Here is a 19225-nt window from a genome sequence, read left to right on the forward strand (position 1 = left end):
TACAGAAACCAAAAGGGAAAGCGGGGAGGGATCAATTAGGGATTTTGGATAAACAGATACACACTACTATATAAAAGATAGATAAATAATGAGGACCTACTATACAGCACAGGGGACTATATTCAATATATATCTGGTAATAACCTATAATGGAAAAGAATATGAAATGGAAAATATATATATATACAACTGAATCACTTTGCTGTATACCTGAAACATTGTAAATCAACTATACTTCAATTTTTAAAAAGGGGGAAAGATTCAAAAATGGAAAAAAATTGTTCCTGAGAGAACTAGGTATCCATATTTTTAAAAAATTAATTAATCCCCAATTCAAACCCTATACAAAAACTGCTTTTAGGTGGGTCTAAGATTTAAAGTTGAAAAAAGAAACAAGAAAGCTTTTAGACAACAATACAGAAGGACTTCAGTACCAAAGAAAAAAAACTGATTATTCTGACTACTTAAAAAAAAAAAAACTTTTCTTAAAAAGAACCATAGAAAAAAGCCACGGAATAGAATATACTTGCAATATGTATCACTGAAAATAAGACTAACATCCAGGATATACAAGGAATTCCTTCATGAATGAGTACAAGAGACATTCTAACAGAAAAATGGGCAAAAGACTTGAACAGTGATGTCACAGAAAGAAAATTTAAATGGCCAATAAATATGTATCTATCAATCTCAGTAATTAAGGATATGTAAATTTAAAACAAAACGAAATGTCATTATACATCCACTAGACAGACAAAATTTTAAAAGTTCAGCAAGAATACAGAGTCAGTGGAAAATCTCACACAATGCCGGCATCTGCTGACGTTTAAAGTATTTATCCCAGTTAAGTGGCAACTACACACCCCAGAACAGAGATTATCAAATGTTAACATGCATCAAAATCACCAGAGGGGCTTATTAAAATATATTGTTGGGACCTGTCGACAGAGTTTCTGATTCATTAGGCCTGAGGAGAAGACTGAAACAGCATTTCTATCAAGTTCTCAGCTGATGCTGTAATGCTGGACTGGAGATCAAACGGAACCACTGTCCTAGAAAAATGCATGTGGCTGTGTTCAAGATGCATATGTAAGATACCAATAGAATGAACAGAATACTTATAAAATTTAATACTGTACCGTAATAAAAATGAACTGCAGCTACATACAACAAAATATAGAAATTTCTCAAAATATTGAGAAAAAGAGAATAACCTCAGAGTATAACCTCATTTATATAAAGTTCAGCAACAAGCCAAACAAAACATATATTTTTAGGGGTGCAGGCAGATGCAATGATAATATATAAAAGTGTAATAAATTATCAGAAGAACGAAGATAAATATTCATTATCCTCGTTCTTCTGATATTAGCGAGGCAGTGAACCGGGATGAGGAAAGGATACATGGGAACAGTCTAGGGTACTAGCAATAACTATTTCTGGTATGTTGAGTTTTAAATTTTTTATTAAACTGTACTTTTATTTTATGCACTTTTCTCTTTATATTTCAAAATGAAAAGTGTTTTTAAAAATTTCATGAAACATGAATTGTCCATATTGGAAAAACCATCTAAATGAGAGATTCTTTACTGAAATCCACAGACCCAACCTAAGAATGGCTTTTAAGAAATCTGTGGATCCTTCAATAGTGAACAAAATGATGCATCCAAGCACATGTGCAAGACTAGGAAGCACAGGTCCAGATCTTTCATTAGAGTCTCAAATGCAGTCTGTACCTCGCAAAGTGTTAAGAATCACTAATCTATACGCTATGTACGTATACTGTCTGAAAACTTTATTATAAGGACTTTCCCTCTACACACTTAATGTTGATTTTATTTATATTAAAAAAAAGCCACAAAAAACCTTCAACAAAAAGTCTACAGATTTCTAATGTGACCTTCAGAAGTACTAAAAAGTTCAAGGTAAAAAAAAAAAAAAAAGGCACAGATGTGGGGAAAATAGTCAGCAGAAATAATTGTTGTGCAGCAAAAATATTTCTTGCTTCACCAGTATGAGTTTTCTGCTGAATAATTTGTTTGTTCATGGATTAATGCATCATGTTTCACATTATGCAGAGAGACACAGCTTCATTTTTGGATGTCTGGAGTCCATGTGCTCAAAGCACGGCATAATGCAGTTGAAATGAAAAGAATAATGAGCCATAATGTAACTATGGAGACTTAAAGGGGATGATGAAAAGAAAAACAATACCAAATGATTAGAAAAAAAATATATAATTCACAGTCAAAGAAGGTTTTCTTGGGTTTTCTTTCTTTCACCAAGACATATTGATCTTGTTGTTAGCAGAAACATGATTAAGACTAAATAACATATATGTGTTCTCAATCCAGTAAATGAAAGTGTGGCAATTCCTTCATCCTACTGACTGTAACACTTTCCACATCAGATGTTTTATATTAGATGCTGTTCACATTTCTAATCTAAACTTCATAATCATCAGGAATTAAAAGTATTCACATTACATGCAATGCTTTCTGAAAGGTTCAGAGCTCATCCTTTCTTATCATTTTTCATATGTAAAAAATTTTAAAACATGTTGAATAATCATATCTTTCACTACATCTCTAAACCCATCACCATCTCCTGATCCTTGCTACAACGAGGAAGAAACAAACTTTGTAGATGTAAATGTTATTTACAAAACTAGAACTACCTCAGCATCCTTCATTACTATTTCTTTTTCTCAATAATTAGAGGACTAAAAAATCAGAAGAGATTCCAACAGCTCTCTAACTCTGTTGGTTTCTGAGGAATATTGTATGTTTTGAACCTAAGAAAACTAAAGTGAGGAGTGATTTCTGGGCCCTTTTTCAGAATGCATTTTGATGCCATCCTCATCACACACATAATCAGTTCAGTTCAGTCGCACAGTCATGTCTGACTCTTTGCGACCCCATGGACTGCAGCACACCAGGCTTCCCTATCTTTCACCAACTCCCAGAGCTTACCCAAACTCATGTCCATCAAGTCGGTGATGCCATTCAACCATCTCATTCTCTGTTGTCCCTTCTGCTCCTGCCTTGATTCTTTCCCTGCTCAGGGCCTTTTCAAATGAGTCAGTTCTGCACATCAGGAGGCCAAAGTATTGGAGTTTCAGCTTCGACATCAGTCCTTCCAATGAATATTCAGGACTGATTTCCTTCAGGATTGACTGGTTGGATCTCCTTGCAATCCAACCAAGGGACCCTCAAGAGTCTTCTCCAACACCACAGTTCAAAAGCATCAGTTCTTCAGTGCTCAGCTTTCTTTATAGTCCAACTCTCACAGCCATACATGACTACTGAAAAACCATAGCCTTGACTAGATGGACCTTTATCAGCAAAGTAATGTCTCTGCTTTTTAATATGCTGTTTAGGTTGGTCATAGCTTTTCTTCCAAGGAGCAAGTGTCTTTTAATTTCACAGCTGCAGTCACCATCTGCAGTGATTTTGGAGCCCAAGAAAATAAAGTCTCTCACTGTTTCCACTGTTTCCCTATCTATTTGCCATGAAGTGATGGGACCAGATGCCATGAACTTTGTATTTTGAATGCTGAGTTTTAAGCCAGCTTTTTCACTCTCCTCTTTCACTTTCATCAAGAGGCTCTTTAGTTCTTCCTTTCTGCCATAAGGATGGTGTCATCTGCATATCTGGGGTTATTGATATTTCTCCTGACAATCTTGATTCCAGCTTCTGCTTCATCCAGCAAGGCATTTCGCATGATGTACTCTGCATATAAGTTAAATAAGCAGGGTGACAGTATACAGCCTTGATGTACTCCTTTCCTGATTTGGAAACAGTCTGTCCAATGGACAGATTGGACAATTCCATGTCCAATTCTAACTGTTGCTTCTTGACCTGATACAGATTTCTCAAGAGGCAGGTCAGGTGGTCTGGTATTCCCATCTCTTTCAGAACTTTCCACAGTTTATTGTGATCCACACAGTCAAAGGCTTTGGCATAGTCAATCAAGCAGAAACAGATGTTTTTCTGGAACTCTCTTGCTTTTTCCATGATTCAGTGGATGTTGGCAATTTGATCTCTGGTTCCTCTACTGTTTCTAAAACCAGCTTGAACATCTGGAAGTTCACGGTTCACGTATTACTGAAGCCTGACTTGGAGAACTCTGAGCACTACTTTGCTAGCGTGTGAGATGAGTGCAATTGTGCGGTCATTTGAACATTCTTTGGCATTGCGTTTCTTTGGGATTGGAATGAAAACTGACCTTTTCCATTCCTGTGGCCACTGCTGAGTTTTCCAAATTTGCTGGCATATTGAGTGCAGCATCTTTACAGCAATGTCTTTTAGGATTTGAAATAGCTCAACTGGAATTCCATCACCTCCACTAGCTTTGTTCATGGTGATGCTTCCTAAGGCCCACTTGGCTTCTCATTCCAGAAATGTCTGGCTCTAGGTGAGTGATCACATCATCTTTGTTATCAAAGATGATCTTTTTTGTATAGTTTTTCTGTGTATTCTTACCACCTCTTCTTAATATCTTCTGCTTCTGTTAGGTCCATACCATTTCCATCCTTTATTGTGCCCATCTTTGCATGACATGTTCCCTTGGTACCTCTAATTTTCTTGAAGAGATCTCTAGTCTTTCCCATTCTATCATTTTCCTCTATTTCTTTGCACTGATCACTGAGGAAGGCTTTCTTATCTCTCTTTGCTATTCTTTGGAATTCTGCATTCAGATGGGTATATATTTCCTTTTCTCCTTTGCCTTTAGCCTCTTTTCTTTTCTCAGCTATTTGTAAGGCCTCCTCAGACAACCATTTTGCCTTTTTGCATTTCTTTTCCTTGGGGAGGGTCTTGATCACTGCCTCCTGTACGATGTCACGAACCCCCGTCCATAGTTCTTCAGGTACTCCATCAGATCTAATTCCTTGAATCTATTTGTCACTTCCACTTTATAATCGTAAGGAATTTGATTTTAGTCATACCTGAATGGTCCAGTGGTTTTCCCTACTTTCTTCGATCTAAGTCTGAATTTTGCAATAAGGAGTTCATGATCTGAGCCACAGTCAGCTCCCAGTCTTGTTTTTGCTAACTGTACAGAGCTTCTCCATCTTTGGCAGCAAAGAATATAATCATCTGATTTTGATATTGACATTAGTCTCTGTATTTAGGCATCTGAAGCAAATTTTTGGGCCAACCATCTGTTGGCTCAGACAGTAAAGATTTTGCCTGCAATAAAGGAGACCTGGGTTCGATCCCTGGGACAGGAAGATCCCCTGGAGAAGGGAATGGCTACCCACTCCAGTACTCTTACCTGGGAAATCCCATGGACAAAGGAGTTTGACAGGTCCTACTCCATGGGGTCACAAAGAGTCAGACACTGCTGAGCAACTAACAACTAGCAAATATTTTAAAAAGAACTTTTAGTTTCAAAGTCAATTACTGCATTCCTATAAAACAGCATTAATAAACAAAATGAGAATCATCATCCTTTTACATAAGAGAAATACATCCTCTTACATAAGGGAAATACATCAGAGAGAATAACTCATTGCAGTGATGTTTCTAAAATTCCATCAAGTAACTGAGGGAATGGCTCCTGTCACATAATAGGGGAAAAGATCAATAGTAGTCTCAGAATTCCTCAGAACATTGTGAAAAAACACTAAAATTCCAGTTTGTGAACTAGCTGATTTAACATGAGTTATTTTCAGAAGTCATGACATAATAAGCTGTATACAGCATGGGTTTTCCACAAATGTGAGGTGGAATAAATTATCTGAAAAAGATGTTAACCCTCAAGCAAATCAACTTAATAATATATCTCCCACTACTTAGTTAGCAAAAACTTAATTTGGGAGATATCTATACAAATACGGCAAAGTTTTCAAAATTCTACTGAATCAGTACCTCAATATGATCCATAGCCTTCTGCCATACAGACTGCTTCTCCTCCACACTGTATCCAGGAATGGATAAGATATTGTGAATGTAGTTAAAGACTTCTTCCTGAAAAGCACAAGACAATAAAATTTATTCATTCATTCACTCAAGAATACTTAGTCACTATCTACTATCTCTTGAGAGTCCCTTGGCTTGGGAGATCAAACCAGTCAGTCCTAAAGGAAATCAGTCCTGAATATTCACTGGAAGGACTGTTGCTGAAATACTCTGGCCACCTGATGCAAAGAACTGAATCACTGCAAAAGACCCTAGGATGGGAAAGACTGAAGTCAGGAGGAGAAGGGAACGACAGAGGATCAGATGGTCGAATGGCATTACCGACTCAATGGACATGAGTTTGAGCAAGCTCCAGGAGTTGATGATGGACAGGGAAGCCTGGCATGCTGCAGTCCATGGAGTTGCAAAGAGTCAGACATGACTGAGTGACTGAACTGATCTGATCTACTATCTGTATCGGTCTTGGTAAATATCTATTATTTAGAGAAGGAAACCATTTTGAGATGGTTAATTGATGGAGTGAAGTGAAAGTCACTCAGTCATATCTGACTCTTTGCCACTCCATGGACAATATAGTACATGGAATTCTCCAGGCAAGAATACTGGAGTGGGTAGCTGTTCCCTTCTCCAGGGGATCTTCCCAACCCAGGGATCAAACTCAGTCTCCCACACTGCAGGCAGATTCTTTACCAGCTGAGCCACCAGGGAAGTCCAAGAATACTGGAGTGGGTAGCCTACCCCGTCTCCAGTGGATCTTCCCGACCCAGGCATCAAACTGGGGTCTCTTGCATTGCAGGCAGATTCTTTATCAGCTGAGTTACCGGGGAAGCCCCTTAACTAATGGAAGACTGACTTAAAAGAGAAAGAGTAACTGTTTAGGGTACATTCTTAGAAGTTGCAAATGTGTTCCAATTAATTTCAGTCTCGATTTCATTAACCCAGAGTGAATATTATTCTTTTGCTTTGGTGGTCCCTGTCCACATTGTTAGTTTGACATCAAATCTGTCTTGCCCTTGTCCATTATGCTCCACTTACACTGATCTTTGCTTCATTTATATGATCCCTATTCAGTTTCTTGAACAAGTCAAAAAATTTTCCCACCTCAGGATCTTTGCATATACTGTTCCCTACCCTGGAACATTTTTTCTATGGGCTCCTTGCTTGACTAGCTTCTTCTCAAATTCCAAAACTCAGTTTATATGGCATTTTATCTGAGATTCCTTCCCCGGCTGCTCTGTATAAGTTCGTTCCCCCATTATTTACTCCTGTGGGAACCAGTTTCTCTAACACTCATCACAATTTGCAATTACATATTTGGTTTTCTTACTGTCAGTCTCCATCAATAAACTATAAGTTATAAAATTACAGGAACTATGTATCTGTTTAAATTATCAATATACACTTGAGTTAATAACAGGCAGTCAATAAACAGCTGTTGAATAATGAAGAAACATATGTCCAAATATTTCTACTGAATAATTCCTTCTACTTGATAAGGTGAGGGAGGAAACTGAGTAAGAGAAAAGGGCAAAGTGGTCTCTTAACTCACCTCTCGTAGTGGGTCACGTAAGTAGCAATCAATAATTCTGTCATATTGGTGTTCTTGTTCATACATAAATTCACAAATTTGGTAGCTAGAACATAAAAGGAAAAACTTTAGTGTACCAAACAGGCAGGTGGTTATCAACTTACTGTTTTAAGACATTTGTTCAGGCATAGGGGTTAGAATTAAGGAAAATGAATACAGTAGATGTGATTTCTACTGTTAAATCAAGTTACCGTATCTAAGGAATATGAGTATCTGCCATTCCTTTGAATACAGGTTTTAAAATGCTGCTGAATACTATGTTTATAAGAAATTTCAAAGATGTGCATAAAATAAATGTTAAAGCAACAATATATCATATAAAAAATAGTTAATGCATTAGAAACTAATACAATCAATAATATGAAATTTCCCTGTTCAGAATTAAACATGTCAAATAAAATATTTAACAAACTAGATAAACAATAGTGCTAACATGCTGCATCTGTTTTCTATGTTAAATTCTGCATTGTTTACAATATAAATGTAAGGTAACTGCCAAAAAATCTTAAAAATACCCTGGAAATTTTAAGTAAAAAAACCAATAAGACTGATATTTCATTTTTACACTAAAACAAATGAACAAGAACTTCAAATTTACTTGCTATTAATTTCTGCAAATTAAAACTAACTTCTAGACTTGAAAGGCAAAAACTTTTGCATTTAGGTTTTTTAAAATTATTACATGCATAGCTTTTCTTAATTAAAAAAAATGGCAATGCATCAGTCAACCAGGCTTCAAGTTAGAGAAGTAATACTTGAGTAGTTCTATGGGAACTGATATATGGCTTCAATACAACTTACAATTCTGCTTTCTCTGCCATACGGATGAGTCGACTCTCTTCAAACTGAACTATGCCTCCAGCCTGCAGCAATTCTAAAAGGACCTGAATATTTAAAATAAATGAGTAAAGACACTTTGGAATCTACTTTTATTGATTAGCTCTTCAGGAGTCCTTTCAGCCACATAATCATACGACCCTTATGGAAGAAAGTGAAGAACTAAACAGCCTCTTGATGAAAGGGAAAGAGGAGAGTTAAAAAGTTGTCTTAAAGCTCAACATTCAGAAAACTAAGGTCATGGTATCCGATCCCATCACTTTATGGCAAATAGATGGAGAAACAGTGGCAGACTTTATTTTGGGGGGCTCCAAAATCACTGCAGATGGTGACTGTGTCCATGAAATTAAAAGCCGCTTACTCCTTAGAAGAAAAGTTATGACCAACCTAGACAGCATATTAAAAAGCAGAGACATTACTTTGCAACAAAGGTCCATCTAGTCAAAGCTACGGTTTTTCCAGTAGTCATGTATGGATGTGAGAGTTGGACTATAAAGAAAGCTGAGCGCTGAAGAATTGATGCTTTTGAACTGTGCTGTTGGAGAAGACTCTTGAGAGCCCCTTGGACTGCAAGGAGATCCAACCAGTCCATCCTAAAGGAGATCAGTCCTGGGTGTTCACTGGAAGGACTGATGCTGAAGCTGAAACTCCACTACTCTGGCCACCTGATGGGAAGAGCTGACTCATCTGAAAAGACCCTGGTGCTGGGAAAGATTGAAGGCAGGAGGAGAAGGGGATGACAGAGGATGAGATGGTTGGATGGCATCACCGACTCAATGGACATGAGTTTGGTTAATCTCTGGGAGTTGGTGATGGACACGTAGGCCTGGCGTGCTGCAGTCCATGGGGTCACAAAGAGTCAGACGCAACTGAGTAACTGAATTGAAATGAAGCAGCTGAATAAAAAATTAACCTTTACCAAACTAAGTATCTAAATATATGACCAGGCTATGAGACATATTTTAAAATAAATCTCAAAATATAACACAATCACTACTTAATCATTAGAGCAGTATCAGAAAGCTCTCTCCTATATTTAAGTTCAAGATCCAGGGTAACATGCCCTTTCTCAGAACTCCAGGAAGCCATTTAACAAAACATTTTTCAAACACAGGAAATTACTTTCAAATTAATTTTTTTACAAAGGCAGAAAGAAATAAAACCTAGCCTACCTTTACACTTCAGAACTCTAATTTAATCCATTTTGAGTATTACAATGCACTGCTATATAGGACAATAATGGAGCGAACGTATCTGCTGAAAACCTCAGTTTGAAATAACATGATCAACTGCCAGTGCTGGAGAGAGTCTGAACCAACTTATGGGAGTTGAAGCTAACTGTCAGCTTTCTAGGAATTTTTAAGCTGGCTGTTAAATACAGGCATTGTTAAAAGTAAAATTATATAAACTTACGATTAAATAAAAACAAAGGTAATACCCAAACTCACCACTTCCTAAGTATTTTACTGTATTTTACTGTGTATGCTCTCCAGGTTAGAGACTGTAGCCTTAATGCATGGTGGGCTTCCCTGATGGCTCAAACGGTAAAGAATGTGCCTGCAATGCAGGAGACCCAGGTTCAATCCCTGAGTCAGGAAGATCCCTGGAGTAATAAATGGCAATCCACTCCAGTATTCTTGCCTGGAGAATTCCATGGAGAGAGGAGCCTGGGCGGCTACAGTCCATGGGGTCACAAAGAGTCAGACACAACTGAACGATTAACACTTTCACTTTATCTGTACGGTGGAAATATTATGTAAGGGTGTGTTATGGTACATCGCTCCCCAACTTCATGTGCAATGTGATATCACGCTGGAAGGTTGAAATCAGCCACGATGGGAATACTTACACCATGAAAATTAATAAATGCTATAAATCAGGGCTTGTTACATTTTTAAAGGATTATAAAACAAAGAGTATGTGACAGAGACTATATATGACCCACAAAACCTAAAATATTTACTCTCTGGCCCTTTACAGAAAAACTATGAGAATTTCTGGCTAAGATATTGATGGAGATAAAGTTAATAAGAGAATCAAACTTAAAAGTCTGTTTGTCGGAGTCATTATACTGAAAATAGCACAAAAAAATTAAGGAATCATTTTTCCAATATTAGAAAACTGTTATCCAATTCAGCAAAGAAGTCACAACACTGATCAATGAGTGAAGTTCTGACATGCTTTCATTACTGCACTTTCATCTTATTCATTTTAATAAATGAAAGTATCAATCAACATTCACATCAGTACAAAATTTTGATATAAGAAAAACAGCTTAAGAGAAAGACTGCTGGATGAGAAGGGAAGGAACTGAGCTCTGACTTTACTGATGACCTTGAGCAATTTGCGTCATCAGTTTTCTACTTTCTAAAATGAGTGAGGGAAGAAAATCCCCAGGTAATCCCAAAAAGGATTCCCAATAACAGATTACTAACTATGATTACTTTTAAAGGTTTGGCGTTTACATTTAGGTTTAGTTTTTATTTCTGTTTTATTTAGTAATTTACATAAAAAGTTTTTATCATTTTATATAGCAACACCATGCATAACATGATTCACTTTTCCTGCCAACAGAGAAATAGGGGCAAAATGAGGGACCCACATTACTCTTTGTATTCAGTATAATTTAAGAGACAATCAAAATTTTAGCAGCTGTTCTCTTTCCTAAGATAGTCTGCAGCAGTCATGGGGCCACAGCTGTGCAGAGAAAGGGTTCACTGTTGCGTTCCCATGTTCTTTATCTGAGTCTCAACCTCTGGCTGAGAATATATTACCATAAAAAAAAATCAGCATTGGTCCAGAAGTACTTAATTTTTGTAGCTTACTTATCTGACAAAATCTTGTCATCAGTTATAAACAGACTGTCTAAGTGTTCACAACTACAGTGGCTAAGCTTTTAAGAAATCCTACTCCTAGAAAGCACCCTCAAGCAAGTGGCTAAGTAGAAAGAAGTGGTGATCAGTTTTTTCTCACAGTGATTAGTGGAGGGATAGACAGATTCATGGTGGAGAGTTCTGACAAAACATGGGCCACTGGAGAAGGGAATGGCAAACCACTTCAGTATTCTTGCCTTAAGAAACCCATGAATAGTATGAGAAGGCAAAAAGATAGGACACTGAAAGATGAACTCCCCAGGTCAGTAGGTGCCCAATATGCTACAGGAGGTCAGTGGAGAAATAACTCCAGAAAGAATGAAGACACGGAGCCAAAGAAAAAACAAAACCCACTTGTGGATATGACTGGTGATAGAAGCAAAGTCTGATGCTGTAAAGAGAAATATTTCATAGGCACCTGGAATGTTAAGTTCATGAATCAAAAGCAAATTGGAAGTGGTCAAACCTGGGGATGGCAAGAGTGAATGTCGACATTTTAGCAGTCAGTGAATGAAAATGGACTGGAATGGGTGAATATAACTCAGATGACCATTATATCTACTATGTGGGCAAGAATCCCTTAGAAGAAGTGGAGTAGCCATTATAGTAAACAAACTTAGTAAACAAAATGCAGTACTTGGATGGAATCTCAAAAATGACAGAATGATCTCTGTTCATTTCCAAGGCAAACCATTCAATATCACAGTAATCCAAGTCTATACCCCGACCAGTCATGCTGAAGAAGCTGAAGTTGAACGGTTCAGTGAAGACCTACAAGACCTTCTAGAACTAAGACCCAAAAAAGATGTCCTTTTCATTATAGGGGTCTGGAACCCAAATTAGGAAGTCAAGAGATACCTGAAGTAACAGGCAAATTTGGCCTTGGAGTACAAAACGAAGCAGGTCAAAGGCTAACAGAATTTTGCCAAGAGAACACACTGATCATAGCAAACACCCTCTTCCAACAACACAAGAGAAGATTCTATACATGGACATCACCAGATGGTCAATACTGAAATCAGACTGATTATATTCTTTACAGCCAAAGATGGAGAAGCTCTATACAGTCAGGGAAAACAAGACTGGGAGCTGACTGTGGCTCAAATTATGAACTCCTTATTGCAAAATTCAGACTTAGATTGAAGAAAGTAGGGAAACCACTGGACCATTCAGGTATGACCTTAATCAAATCCCTTATAATTATACAGTGGAAGTGACAAATAGATTGAAGGGATTAGATCTGATAGAGTGCCTGAAGAACTATGGATGGAGGTTCATGACAATGTACAGGAGGCAGTGATCAAAACTATCAAGGAAAAGAAATGCAAAAAGGTTGTCTGAGGAGGTCTTACAAATAGCTGAGAAAAGAAGAGAAACTAGAGGCAAAGGAGAAAAGGAAAGAAATATCCATCTGAATGCAGAGTTCCAAAGAATAGCAAGGAAAGATAAGAAAGCCTTTCTCAGTGATCAATGCAAAGAAATAGAGGAAAACAATAGAATGGGAAAGACTAGAGATCTCTTCAAGAAAATGAGAGATACCAAGGGAACATGTCATGAAAAGATGAGCACAATAAAGGAAGGATGGTATGGACCTATCAGAAGCAGAAGATATTAAGAAGAGGTGGAAAAAATACACAGAAGAACTATACAAAATGATCTTCATGACCCAGATAACCACGATGGTGTGATCACTCACCTAGAGCCAGACATCCTGGAATGTGAGGTCAAGTGGGCCTTAGAAAGCATCACTATGAACAAAGCTAGTGGAGGTGATGGAATTCCAGTTGTGCTATTTCAAATCCTAAAAGACAATGCTGTGAAGGTGCTGCACTTAATATGCCAGCAAATTGGGAAAATTCAGCAGTGGACACAGAACTCGAAAAGGTCAGTTTTCATTCCAATCCCAAAGAAACGCAATGCCAAAGAATGTTCAAATGACCGTACAATTACACTCATCTCACACGCTAGTAAAGTAATGCTCAGAGTTCTCCAAGCCAGACTTCAACAGTACATGAAGTTCCAGATGTTAAAGCTGGATTCAAAAAAAGGAGAGGAGGGATGGTATGGAGGGAGGAGGGAGGAGGGTTCAGGATGGGGAACACATGTATACCTGTGGCAGATTCATTTTGATATATAGCAAAACCAATACAATATTGTAAAGTTAAACAAAATAAAATTAAAAAAAAACAAAAACAAAGGCAGAGGAACCAGAGATTACATTTTCAACATCTATCCGAGCATTGAAAAAGCAAGAGAGTTCCAGAAAAACATCTATTTCTGCTTTATTGTCTACGCCAAAGCCTTTGACTGTGTGGATCACAATAAACTGTGGAAAATTCTGAGAGAGAAGGGAATACTAGACCACCTGACCTGCCTCTTGAGAAATCTGTATCAGGTCAAGAAGCAACAGTTAGAAATGGATGTGGAACAACAGACTGGTTCTAAATGGGTAAAAGAGTACATCAAGGCTATATACTGTCACCCTGCTTATTTAACTTATATGCAGAGCACATCACGTGAAATGCCAGGCTGGATAAAGCACAAATTGGAATCAGGATTGCCAGGAGACATATCAATAACCTCAGACATATCAATAACCTCAGATACGCAGATGACACCACCCTTATGGCAGAAAGCGAAGAAAAGCTAAAGAGCCTCTTGATGAAAGTGAAAGAGGAGAGTGAAAAAGTTGGCTTAAAACTCAACATTCAGAAAACGAAGATCATGGCATCTGGTCCCATCACTTCATGGCAAATAGATGGGGAAACAATGCAAACAGTGAGAAACTATTTTCTTGGGCTCCAAAATCACTGCAGATGGTTACTGGAGCCATGAAATTAAAAGATGCGTGCTCCTTGGGGAAAAAAAGCCATGACCAACCTAGACAGCATATTAAAAAGCAGAGACATTACTTTGCAACAAAGGTCCATCTAGTCAAAGCTATGGTTTTTCCAGTAGTCATGTATGGATGTGAGAGTTGGACTATAAAGAAAGCTGAGCACTGAAGAATTGATGCTTTTGAACTGTGTTGTTGGAGAAGATTCTTGAGGGTCCCTTGGACTGCAAGAAGATCCAACCAGTCAGTCCTAAATGAAATCAGTCCTGAATATTCAATGGAAGGACTGACAGTGAAGCTGAAGCTCCAATACTTTGGCCACCTGATGTGAAGAACTGACTCATTGGAAAAGACCCTGATGCTGGGAAAGATTGAAGGCAGGAGGAGAAGGGGACAACAGAGGATGAGATGGTTGGATGGCATCACCGACTTGATGGACATGAGTTTGGGTAAGCTCCGGGAGTTGGTGATGGACAGGGAAGCCTGGTGTGCTGCAGTCCATGGGGTTGCAAAGAGTCAAACACGACTGAGCGACTCAACTGACTGACTGAGACGGATGCCAGTCCCCAGAAATGGTGAGCACTAGTGCAGTGGAACCACAGGGCACTCCCAAAAGCTGAGCGTTCCAATACTCAAGATCTTGAAGTGTTTTTGGTTCATGACCATAGCAACTAGGTATGGTTACTAACTTAATGATGCTGGCAGAAAGGAGCATGTAGTAGGTGCCAACTATTGCTCATAAAGGAGAAGGATCAAGTTTTTATTCTCTTTTGATGTCACATTGAATGCAAGACAGGTACAGTCTGCCTAGAAATTTATTTGTAGTTTGACTGAGGCTCAAACTAACAACCGTCCACACTATTTCCTGGTTGCCACTATCTCACATAGTATTAGGGTTAGACACAAGTCTTTCTGCCCTTACACCGTAAGGTCTAGTACAAAGGTTTTTTCTGGTTCACTCTGTCTTCTTTCCCATTCTTTAGCAAGATGAGTTCTAGCAGTTCATACCTGCTGTCTTTCAGAGTGTCGGGAGTCATCATCAGGACTACAAAGGAATTCAAGGACCTGGTCAAAGAAAAGGTATTCTTAAATTGGATACCAGCGTGCATGCCATAAGGAAAATCATAGTTCCTCTTTCTATATCACCAATTCATTCACATCCAGCTCAACAAACACTACAGGGATATGGCAGCTTCCCAATTGGTCAGCCCAATATATGACACAGCAGGCTCAGTTATGCTAACAATATATACCTTAAACACATTTCTTTACTATTTAGCAACATGACTAGAATCTGACATCATATATACCTTAAGATCCCCAAAACCATGGACCAAGCTAAGTACGGACTTTGGAGTCAGGCCACTTGAATCTGAATCCTAACCTTATTAATACTTAATAACAACATTTATTGCTGGTAATAACACTTATTAAGTGACTTGGATGAGTGATTTAACCTCTCCAGGCTCTAGCATCCTCATCTGCAAAACAGGAGTAACAACTATAGCACATTCAGAGGTACTTGGAGTACTCAGTTAATACATACATGTAAAACTTTGAAGCAGAGCATGGTACTATGAAGTGCTCAATAAATGCTGGTCATGATTAGCAACTTTCTCCAGGTAAAGAGTATTGTCTTCGTCACCTGTGGCTTTGTAGAAGATATTTAACTGGATTTGGAAATACCTTCAGAGTGGTTAGTAAGTAAATTCGGATTTTCTAAAAGTAATCTCTCTTCCAGATGATCAACATCATAGTCTTACTATCAATGAGATGGGTAATTATATAGTTGAAAAATTCTTAAGTCAAAAATTCTAGGCAAATTTAGAACAGAATAATTGGGAAAACAATCTCTATAAACCAATCTCCACAAATCATACTCCCATGACACCAAGTTACTGAACAGTCACACAATCCTAATACAACACTAAAAAACAAAAGCTATTTTAGATCCAAACTGAAAGATGAACAAGCCTCTAACTCGTAGGACACTTACCTGGTAGGTTATTCTATTAAGAAATCATGTAATCCATTGAATTTTTCTATAAACAGTAAATAAAATAATTCTACTTCTTATGGTTAAAGACACTCACCTGATCAAAAAGAGTTCTGTTTACAAATAAGGTGTTGTCAGGCTTCGCAAGCTGCCGGGCAAGGAAGGTAAAGAGACACCCCACTTGTGAGGGCGTAAAATCTGAATTCTCCACCATAACCTATGAGCAAAAGAGACCATTTCTTCAATATACCATCTGGTTTGACACAGAAAAATATACAATTAGAGGCAGGGGTGGGGAAGCCTCAGTATGAAGGACTCATAAAAAGATTCTTTATCAGCTGTGTGACAACTGAGTTCAGCACCCCTCGGAGAAGAAGCACAACTGCCTGCACTCCGGAAAGCACGATAGTGACTCCTGGAGTATTTACAGGCACAAGTTCTGCAAGAACTGAATTGCTACAGGTAGATTTACAAAATATATATACATATAAATCATGTTTCCTTCTTGAATTCTTAAAAGAGAATCTAAAATTAAAGTAACCCTATTAAAAATCTGTCCACCAACACAGGAAGAAGGAAGCTGCTTTCGGGTTTAAAGGTAAGACAGCTTAAGAATGAAGGTATCCCAGAAAAGAAGCCAGCCAGCCTATGAGTCAGTGAAGTGAATGGCTTCTGCCTTGGCTATAAGCAGTTCATTGAACAGATGGTTTCATATAACATGCTCTTTACAACCACACACAGTTATCAAGTCATAATCTTTCCTCTGATTTAAGTGAGCTCTCATCTCCTGAGTACCTACTACTATGCCTAAGATGCTTATGGTAGAAGCCTTCAAGGGAATTGTGAACCAGAAAGCAAAGTGAGACAGGTAAACAAATCTTAAATAAAAATCATAATGTGATTAGCACTTATAAAGGAACAAATGACAATGGAAGCGCAGTGGGGGAAATTCAGTTCAACTGATCAGAGAAAAAATTTGAAACAAAAAAATGAGAAAAGCAGCCTCTAAACTAAGTTTTAAAGCCCATGTGGAATCCATGACAGGGGAAGAAATGTCAGGAGAAAGAGCAGTCCAGGCAGAGAGAAGAGTGGGGGCAAAAACATGAACACAAGAAAATATAAGTTTGTCTGGAAAAATGCCATGTTTCATTAGAATGCAGCAGTATGCACGAGGAGGGAAAAATCAAACCAAAAGAAAAACTTAGGGTTCCAATCCCATTCCAAGGAATCCAGAATTTATTTGTTAGAAAATGGAGGAGTTACTAAAGGTGTAATGAGGAGAGCTGATTGTGATCAGCACTATGCATAGGAAAATTACCCCAACAGCAATGCTTAGGATAAAGTAACAGAAGCAAGAAATAAAGGTAGAGAAACCAAGATGCATGGGACTGCAGAGGTCCATGGGAGAGTCAGAGGAGTTCAGAACAATGCAGTGATGAACAGGGAAGGAGAAACAGGTGCAAAAGTCACTGCACAGAGGCAGGTATTCACATGTGTGGAAACATGTGGCTAAAGGAAGAATGAAAAATGACAGGTCTTGAGCCTGATAGCAGGAAGGAGAACAATGCTATTAACAAAGAGAGAGATGGCAGAAGTCTGAGAAGGAAGACCAGGCATTGTTTTAAACTAACTGAACTTAAGGAGGCAATTCTACAACAAATTAGGCAACAACAGCCCATCTCATCTACAAACTCTCTCCTTTCATTTTCCCTTCAAAGATAAAATGTTCCCTTGGGGCCCCATTTTTGGCCCAGCCTTTTCTCACTTTGCTAAGCAGTTTGCCCCTGTCTTTTACTGCCCCTGTCTTTTACTTAGTCCAGCAATCACAGCTTGCTCAAGTGCATAATTATCATTACTAGAATATGAGGATGTTTCAAGTTGTCATCTGTGTATCTAAATTCCAATTTATAATATTCAAAGAGCTTTCTATAGCTTTAAAATACTCAATCATCATTTCCTTTCCGCATGTGGGTCCTTTCTTAGGATTCAACTGTCAGGGCCCAACTAGTGCTCTTCTCTGCTTTTAGCTCTTCCTTTTGCTCTACAAGTGTAAACTACTCTCTCACCTGTCTGATCCTAAAAACGTCTTCTAAGGAAACAGTTCTAACTCACAGCCCCATTCCCTTTCCACCTCAGCAAGTGTCCAACTAGGTATTATCCCAGAAATTTTAGCTTCTTTCCATTTCTTCTGATCAATTTCAGAGACCATGCTAACAAAATTTTCTGGGCAATCTTATACAAAGTCACAAATTTACAGCTTTCCCACTCTATGTCTGCAGCCATTCAGCACCCATGATAATGCCTGAGGTTTGATGCTCACTCTCCTGTTTTCTGGTACTTGCCTGTGCTCCCTCAGAAAAGCTACATACATGGTGACTACAACTATCACCAGAATGAGAAAATAATCTCAAACTTACCATTTGAGATAGGGTCATTCTTCACTGACCCTAGGTTAAGTACTATCAAAATAATATACAAGATGCAGCCACTTTGTAAAACAGTATGGAGGTTCCTTTTAAAAAACTAAAAATACAGCTACCATATGATCCAGCAATCCTATCCATGGACATATAGTCCAAAAAGATTAAAGTGTTAATTGTTCGGTCGTGTCCAACTCTTTGCGATCCCATGGACTGAAGCCCACCAAGCTCCTCTGTCCATGGAATTCTCCAGGCAAGAATACTGGATTGGGTTGCCATTTCCTTCTCCAGGGGATCTTCCCGACCCAGGGATCAAACCTGGGTCTCCTGCATTGCAAGCAGATACTCTACCATCTGAGCCACCAGGGAAGCCTGTATAGATGAAGACTTTAGTTCAAAAAGATACATGCACCCCAGTGTTCATAGCAGCACTATTTATAGTACCCATGACATGGAAGAAACCTAAGTGTCCATCAAGAGACAAACGGCTTTAGAATATGTGGTTTATATATATACAATGGAATCTTACTAAGCCATAAAAAAGAATGAAGTAGGACTTCCCTGGTGGCTCAGTGATGAAGAGTCTGCCTGCCAAAAGCAGGAGACATGGGTTAGATCCCTGGTCTAGGAGGATCCCACATACCGAGGAGCAATTAAGTCCATGTGTCACAACTACTGAGCCTGTGCTCTAGAGTCCGGGAGCCACAACTACTGAAGCCGTGCACCCTAGACACCATGCTTGGCAACAAGA

At 38.4% G+C, this 19225-nt stretch overlaps 1 protein-coding gene across 8 annotated transcripts in view; it reads right to left on the reverse strand.

Annotated features, from left to right (window-relative positions):
* VPS8 (VPS8, CORVET complex subunit) overlaps positions 1-19225 on the reverse strand; it is a 295955-nt gene that overhangs the window by 142201 nt on the left and 134529 nt on the right. For all 8 annotated transcript variants that reach the window (XM_027539052.1, XM_027539061.1, XM_027539070.1 and 5 more), the window contains 5 exons: positions 16152-16271; positions 15067-15123; positions 8314-8396; positions 7474-7558; positions 5874-5972 (listed from right to left, as the gene is read on the reverse strand). In XM_027539052.1, the coding sequence (XP_027394853.1) occupies positions 5874-5972; positions 7474-7558; positions 8314-8396; positions 15067-15123; positions 16152-16271 (444 nt within the window). The remainder of the gene's footprint in view (positions 1-5873; positions 5973-7473; positions 7559-8313; positions 8397-15066; positions 15124-16151; positions 16272-19225) is intronic.

This window comes from Bos indicus x Bos taurus, chromosome 1 (assembly GCF_003369695.1).
Source record: "Bos indicus x Bos taurus breed Angus x Brahman F1 hybrid chromosome 1, Bos_hybrid_MaternalHap_v2.0, whole genome shotgun sequence".
Lineage (NCBI taxonomy): Eukaryota > Metazoa > Chordata > Mammalia > Artiodactyla > Bovidae > Bos > Bos indicus x Bos taurus.